Source organism: Aethalodelphis obliquidens, unplaced genomic scaffold (assembly GCF_003676395.1).
Source record: "Aethalodelphis obliquidens isolate GAN/ISIS:26980383/991018 unplaced genomic scaffold, ASM367639v1 scaffold53, whole genome shotgun sequence".
In the NCBI taxonomy this organism is placed as follows: Eukaryota; Metazoa; Chordata; class Mammalia; order Artiodactyla; family Delphinidae; genus Aethalodelphis; species Aethalodelphis obliquidens.
In genome coordinates this window covers 6,773,458-6,780,894 of record NW_020837997.1, presented here as the reverse complement: position 1 = coordinate 6,780,894, position 7,437 = coordinate 6,773,458, and the positions used below count along the sequence as shown (strand labels likewise).

The 7,437-nt window shown below is 58.5% G+C and overlaps 2 protein-coding genes across 2 annotated transcripts in view; one reads left to right on the top strand and one right to left on the bottom strand.

The window, feature by feature from the left end:
• The window catches only part of TMEM205 (transmembrane protein 205), a 2,529-nt gene extending 2,300 nt beyond the window's left edge, over positions 1–229 (bottom strand). The window contains exon 1 of the mRNA XM_027085098.1: positions 142–229. The gene's annotated coding sequence lies outside the window, so the exon portion shown is untranslated. The remainder of the gene's footprint in view (positions 1–141) is intronic.
• Positions 230–247: 18 nt separating this feature from the next.
• On the top strand, positions 248–7,351 carry CCDC159 (coiled-coil domain containing 159). The gene is made up of 10 exons (XM_027085092.1): positions 248–557; positions 1,872–2,531; positions 3,256–3,289; positions 3,619–3,702; positions 3,799–3,877; positions 4,070–4,264; positions 5,035–5,111; positions 5,441–5,562; positions 5,791–5,873; positions 6,538–7,351. The coding sequence occupies exons 2-10, from the start codon at positions 2,452–2,454 to the stop codon at positions 6,540–6,542; spliced, it is 759 nt and encodes a 252-aa protein (XP_026940893.1). The 5' UTR covers positions 248–557; positions 1,872–2,451; the 3' UTR covers positions 6,543–7,351.
• Positions 7,352–7,437: the final 86 nt, after the last annotated feature.

Here is a 7,437-nt window from a genome sequence, read left to right as displayed (position 1 = left end):
CACTCAAGAGTCCGGGGCCGGATCTAAGGGGGTCAGGCGGGCCCGAGGACACCGACCCCACCACTGGACCCGGGCCTCGACCTGCAGCACTCAAGAGTCCAGGGCCGGATATAAGGGGGTCAGGCGGGCAGGGCTTGGTACCTCACTCTCGCGCTCCGCGGTGCCCGCGGACCTCCTCGGCCACCTCCCCTCGTGGGACCAAGAATTCGTCCCGCCTCCCAGCTAAGCCAGAAGCCAATCGGATCGGGGATCTGTACCTCCTGTTCCGCCCTCTTAGATATTGACTAATCGATGAACGGAATCCCGTCCACGCCTCAGGATTTCACCCAATTACACCGCGGCTCCTAAGATCTGCGGAAGCGGAAAGGCGCCAATGAGGTCTTCGGCTGCAACGGCGGGGGCGAGGCTAAAATGCCAGCCACACCCCTCTCTGTGACTATACCTTTGGGCTCCGCGCGTTTTAATAGGATGGTGTCTCCACGGGATCAAATTTCAGCGTCACAGCTGGGGACTGGCTTCGCGGTCCCTGATGGGAGAGCAGGAGCAGGTGGTATGTGGTAGGTGGGGGTGGAAGGGGATCGGGAGCTTGGCGAGAGCAGGATTTAAGGCCCCGGCGGGCGGGGCGCAGGATTCAAGCCCCGGCGGGCGGGGCCCAGGCAAATGACCCCGCCCCGTTCCTTCAAGAATTCTTTCGGGAAGGACTGAGGGAAAACAGGTGATGGGGGAGGGGGAGGGGGAGGGGGGCTCGACTGGGGGCCTTCCTGCAATTGACACTCAGAAATGCATCTTGCCTTTCCCCTCCAAGTCTCCCAGGGCTCCTATGATTCCCAAGTACCAAGTCCTCAGTGTGATGTTCAAGGACAGACACTGAGCTTCCCACTACTGCATATCAGGCACTGGCATGGATTAATTTACTTAATCACAACAACCCAGTAAGGTGGATAGTATGACATCCCATTTTTATAGTTGGGGACAATGAGGCATGGAGAGGTTTAGTAACTCCTCCAACATCGCACAGCTGGGAAGGGGCAAAGCTAGGATTTGAACCTGGGCCATCCAGCTGGAGGGTCTCCTTGCTTAATCATCATGCTGTACTGCCTCTGGAAGTGAGGACCTCCCTGAGGCGGTGACTTTTGAAGTGGTAGCTTAGAACAGTTCAGGCAGAATAATAACTCCTACATCACAGGGTGGGTGTGAACACCCAGTGAGGGCTTAGGGTGGTGCTCAGCACTCAGCAAGATGCTCAGAAAATATGAGCTTAAAAAGGGATTAAGGAAGATTTTACAGAGGCAATGCTGAGTAGGGTTTTGAAGGGTATGTAGGAGTCTTCCAGGAGGACTGGGTTAGGGGAAAGATACCAGAGGGCCCAGCAAGGGCAAAAGAAGAGAAAGGCGTATACTGTGGCCTTTCTGGCTGACTGTGATCCATGGCAAGTTGCCCTTCACCTGGAAGTTTTTCCAGACAGACCTCCCCCAGGTTTCTCCAGCTGTGCCAGCCCTGACTACACTGGAAGGGCAGGGGGTGTGGATGTGAGACCCAGAACTGAGTTCTTTCCTGTTTCCAGCCTCACCTAGTACAGGCCTGGGACCCCATTCAGCTACCATTTATTAAATAGATATGCTCTGCCTCTCCTGCTCACATTCTATGTCTCCCATTTACTTGGGGAGCCAGTTCCCCGGCTTGGCTTGCCCTGCCTTGCTTGAACGGCCCTGCTAACCTCCTGCTGCTTCCTTTTGGACCCTGCCTCCAGCCACCCTGCCTTGACCCGCAAAGAGCACCTGGTTGCAGACTTCCAAGTTTTTGCACACACTGTTTCCTGCCAGGGATGTCCTTCCTTTAGGGCCCAATGTTAAGATCTTTTTTTCTTTTAGGCTCGTCTCAGACCTCACTGACTCCTGTGGGATCTTCTAGGTCCTTCTCACTGCCCATCCTAACCCCTGGGGCTGGGATCATCTTTCACCCAGCTTTGGCTCCTATCATAAATAAGAGGCCTATGTTCAGGGCTGAGGCCTCTCTGGGGTGTCAGAGAGGGCATGAGAGTGTCAGGACCTGGGAGCTGGTCTCAGTGCAGCCCTCTGTCCCCCCTACTCTAAGCAACCCTCTTCTGGCCCGCCTACCCCTGGACCCTGACTACTCCGTGCCTTGCTATTGCTCACCTCCGGTCACCCTCCAACGTGTGTTTGCCTGCTAATGAGAAGTGTGACAAGTGCTGCCGTTCGCTGAGCGGCTGCCCTGGGGCTGGAGACCAGGAGGGGCTGGAGTGCTCTGGGCTGGCTCTCAGGAAACCTTCACCACACACCCCACTCCCAGGCCCTTCCTCAGAAAAGACCTTGGAATATACATTTCACTGGTCCAGGACCCCAGAGCCAGAGACCTTGCAGCTGGCTGCACCCGAAAACACAGTGACAATTGGAACCTGGAGGCCAGGGAGAGACTCGGGGCTTCAGTCGCATGGGTCCCTCCCCAACTCAGACTCACAGAAGCACTGTAATGACCAGGACCCTCCAAAGAGGCATCACAGCAACACTAAGGTCATCCCCACCCGGGAAACCCCTTCCTGCCGCACGCACCGCTATCTACCGCTGCAGGGCTTAGGGAGGGAGCTGTGGGGGCAGAGTCCTCCTCGAGACCCCTCACACCCTCTGTCTTCAGCACCCCGAACAGCGCCCAGTGCGCAGCAGGCCTGCACTAAAAATGTCTTGAATGAATGGAACGGATGTGCGATTGTGTGTCTTAATGAGGTCCTGTTTGTGATTGTCTCTGGATGTGACTGCCTGTGTGTCTGTGGTTGTGTGTCTGAGATGGGCATGAGTGCATGCCCTGGGTCTTATGACTTAGTGTGCACGGCTACGTCTGAGGCTGCGTGTCTGTGGTCGTGTTTTGATGACCATGTGTGGTTGTGCGTCAGTGGCTACTGGTGCTCCTTGCAGACATTGTTGATGCCCCTAAGGAGGAGGGCCATTCCCTGAGCGCAACCAGAGATGTGGCTCTGAAGGCGCATGCTCTCAGGGGCAGCCCATGGGCCTGCCACACAAATGCACTTCTGAGTGTTTTCAGGCTGGGGCAGAGGTGGGGGTGGGGGTGGCGGTGGGGTGCATGCGTATGCCTGGAGGCAGCTTTGCCTGCACTTGGGGGTCTAGGACACCCAGAACTCAGCAGACCCAAATCATGTCTGGCCCCCACACACTGGGTTGGGGTGAGCAAGGAGGCAGACCAGGGATAGATTATTACTGCTCTCATGCCCACCTTTCATAGAACCTCTGGGAGACCAGCTCTTCCAAAACCAAAGGTGAGAACCTTCCCGCTCAACAAGACTGTGGGTGGGAGACCTGCCAGTTCCTACCTCCACCCTCTGCCCCAGCCTCAGTGGACCCCCACCGTTGCTGCCCACTCATCCCTGCCCCATTGTCAGCTGACCCTTACCCCTGACCTCACCCACCATCCCTGTCCCTGACCTTGACCCCTACTCCTGCCTCTACCTCTGCCTCAGCCTACCCCAGCTTCTTGCCCTGTCCCCCCTCAACCAGACCCTGAGCCTCTACTGACCTCTGCCCTGACCTTGCCCCTGCCCCCACCCCTCCCAGCCTCGGCTGACCCTCACCTCTACTCACAATTAAGTCCACCGTGATGATTCCCGAATCCCAGAAGCTTCTGAGATGTGAACTGGAGTCACTCAGGTGTCAGCTACAGGCCCAGACCAAGGTGAGCCACCTCAGCCCTGCCCCCAGCAGTTGTTTCCCCCGCCCCGCCCCCCACTCCACCTCTGCTCTCACCCCCAGGCCTGGCCTCTTCCTCCAGGCTTTCGAGTTCCTAAACCACTCAGTGACCGTGTTGAAGGACAGATGCCTGCAGCAAATCAAGATCCAACAGCTTGAAGGTGAGAACTGGCCAAAGGTCAAGGTAAGGCTGGAGGCTGCTCCTCTCAGGGTCAGCTGAGTCAGGCCAGGGTGAGAGAAGGTGGCTGAGTCTGGGTTCAGGACCAGAGTCTGGTCAGGGTGGGGGCAAGCTGGGTTCAAAGCTGGGCTCAGGGTGTGGGTGGGGCTCAGCCAAGGTCCCACCATCTCTGTAGAGGTGCTGGCCCCACCAGCCGCCAGGCAGACAAGGAGAGACACAAGTGGGACGTGGAGGAGGGACGGCAGGAGCTATATGAGGCCCTGGCTAAAGGCCTGCAGGGGCTGCAGAAGACCCTGTATGACAACGAGGAGGTGCAGAGGGCCCGTACCACCCGCTGTCTACAGCTGTTGGCGCAGGAGATCCGGGACAGGTGGGTATTGCCAGGAGGGAGGGAAGGGAGGGAAGGGAGGCCAGGGAGAGGGAACCACAGGTGGGATGGGGGAAATGGGAGGGGCCTGAGTAAGGGAGTCTGGGGGGCCTTGGAAATCTTGGGGGACAAGAGGAGGGGAGGGGGGAGGCAGAGGGGGGGGGGGGGGGGGGGGGGGGGGGGGGGGGGGGGGGAGACTGGGAGGCCAGAAATAGGGGAGACAGGAGGTGGGATGGAAAGGGAGGCTGGAGGATCAGAAAGCTGGTGGCGGTGGCATGGGAAGCTGGAGGGTAGAGGAGGTTGAGGGGGGCAGAGGCTGGGGGTATTGGAGGTCTGGGGGGGCAGAAGGTGGGGAGCTGGAAGCCAGGCAATGGGGGGGGCTGAGGGAATGGGAGGCTGGAGGTCAGAAGGAGAGGACACGGGGCTAGGGAGGGGTAGGAGGTGGGGGAATAGTAGTAGGAGCGGACAGGTGGGTAGGCAGGTATGGGGAGGGGACAGAGCCTGGGAGATGGTAGTTGAACAGATAGAAACATGGGAGGTGGAGGAGGCTTTGGGGAGGCAGGTGGGCAAATGGGAAGCCAAGAGGTCAGGAAATGGGAGGCCAGAGGCTGCACTGTCCCCTCAGCAAGAAGTTCTTGTGGGAGGAGCTGGAGCTGGTGCAGGAGGAGGTGACCTTCATTTATCAAAAGCTACGTGAGTGCCCAAAGCCCATGACCAGGAGGGCGGGGGGTCCTTCTGCAGCTCTGGCCCACCTGAGTCCCCTCCCCCTACAGAGGCGCAGGAAGAGGAGATTACGGAGAACCTGGTGAACATCCAGAAGATGCAAAAGACACAGGTGAAGCGCCGCAAGGTGAGCAGAGAGCACGGGACCTTGCGTGAGTTGGGGTTATGGGGATCTCTGCCGGCCTCCACCATCAGACTGGAGCAAGAAGGCCTGGGTTCAAATCTCAGCTCTGCTTCTTACTGCTGTGTAACTGTGGGCAAGTCACTTCCCCTCTCTGGGCCTCAGTTTCCTCATCTGAATAATGGGTGTAACAATACAGCCCTACCTGACCAAGTAGCTGCATTAACTGAGTGATAAGCACTTTGAAGGCAGCCTGGAATGTGATAAATGCTATATTACACGTTTCACCATCATCATCATTATTATTATTATCCCCCCATCTCCCCCGGCCTCAGGTCCTGACCAAAATGAAGCAGCATGGGTATGAGACATCCAACTGGCCAGAGACTGAGGAGTTGCCACCAGGAGGCAGTGACTCCTGGAGGGATGACCTCCAGAAGGATCTGGGTGACATATGGTGATGCCCAGCTCCCACTCTAACCTCTGACCCCTGACCCTCATCTGCCCTGTGCTCCTCCCAATCAGATCAAGCAGCGGCCACCAGAACCTGGAACGCACCTGAGTCCACATCTCCCTCTCCTCCCAGGACTCATCTCCGCCCCTGCCCCCACCATGGCCTCCCTGCCCCAGCTTTGAGCAGTCCAGAGTCGCCCCCCGGGGCCCCCAGATCCCCATCTCCCCACAGGCCCGCTGTGCACCTGCTGCAGAACTCCTTTGGTGGCCTCGCCATATACTCAGGGGGCCGCCCCAGGGCTGCGAGCCTCAGGGGTGAGTGGGGTTGAGCAGCACTCCAGGGGTGGGGGAGGTTCATTCTCCAGCTTCACACATGGAGGTCATGTTCAGAGGCCATAGTTGGGGGTGGTTGGGTCTGTTGGGTCTTATTCTGGGGTCACATTAAATAATGTTCTGGGGTGACATTAAAGAGTCCCTGGAGGTTTCATTCAGGGGTCACTCAGGGTCACTGTGATCTTTTTTAAGGGTCAGTGGGGTAAAATTCAGGTGTCATCGAGGTCATACTTTGGTGTCATGTTGGGTCACATTCAAGGGACATAATCAAGGATCACATAATATCAAGGGCACTGGGCCCATATTCAAAGGCCACTCGAGGGTCACATTCAGGGTTTGGGCCAGAATTGCACCTGTCCCTCCTGCTGGCTACAAGGGGCACTGATGCCTGAGCCCGCCACGCCCCTCCTGGGACTCGGACTCGGACTCAGACCAGGACCCTTCCCAGCCACCACTCAGCAAGAGCTGCTCCTTCCCACCTGGTGTGGATCCTCCCCTGCCCCAACCTACCCTTCCCCTCCTGGCCTGCCCTGGAATCCCGAAGTACACGCCCTTCCAACTCCCAACCTGGGCATCTGCTCCCTGACCTCCAGCCCTGGGGTCCCCTGGACCAGGCCAGCCTCTGACCCACCCTCTTTCTCCACAGCCTGAGCAGCTGGGACTGCTCTCCCTGAAGACCCCTCCAGAGAGAAAATAAACTAGCTGAGACCCTCCTCCACCTGTGGACTGCTGCTCCTGGCTGCTTCCTGTGCCTCAGAGTGACCCCCACAGTTTACTACCCAGTCTTGGGGAGGGTGTGGAGACCCCAGGGACTGTTCGGGATATGTGGGCCTAGGGTCAGGGGACAGTGTGAGGCTGGATTTAGTATATGACAAGGTCAGGGGTAAGTCTGTCTAGATACGAGTGGCCAGATAGGCCCTTGGCGATCTGGCCTGATGTCCCTACTGCCCAAATGAGGCCCCTGACCCTCATCTGCCCTGCGTTCCTCCTAATAAGATCAAGCAGCGACCACCAGAACCTGGAACCCACCTGAGTCCCTCTCCTCCCAGGACTCATCTCCGCCCCTGCCCCCACCATGGCCTCCCTGCCCCAGCTCTGAGCAGTCCAGAGTCCCCCGGGACCCCAAGATCACCATCTCCCCCCAGGTCGGCTGTGCACCTGCTGCAGAACTCCTTTGATGGCCTCGCCATATCCTCAGGGCGCCACCCTAGAGCCCCGAGCCTCAGGGGTGAGGGGGGTTGAGCAGCACTCCAGGGTGTGTGTGGGGAGATCATTCTCATCTCCGCCCAGGGTTTCGGCCCGGGATCACGCTCTGACACCCCACCCTCCTCTTCCTCTCAGCACCCACCAGGGTCCTCCCTCCCAACCTCCAACCTTCATTCCCTCCCGAATCTATTCTAAAACGCCCTGACCCGAAGAGCAACAGAGGCCCCGCCCCGGATCACGCTAATGAGACTCCGCGAGGCCCCGCCTCACTGGTTATGCAAATAATGCTCCCGGAGGCCCCGCCCCTCTCCCCGCCGCGGAGTCTGCGCTGCGCGGCGCG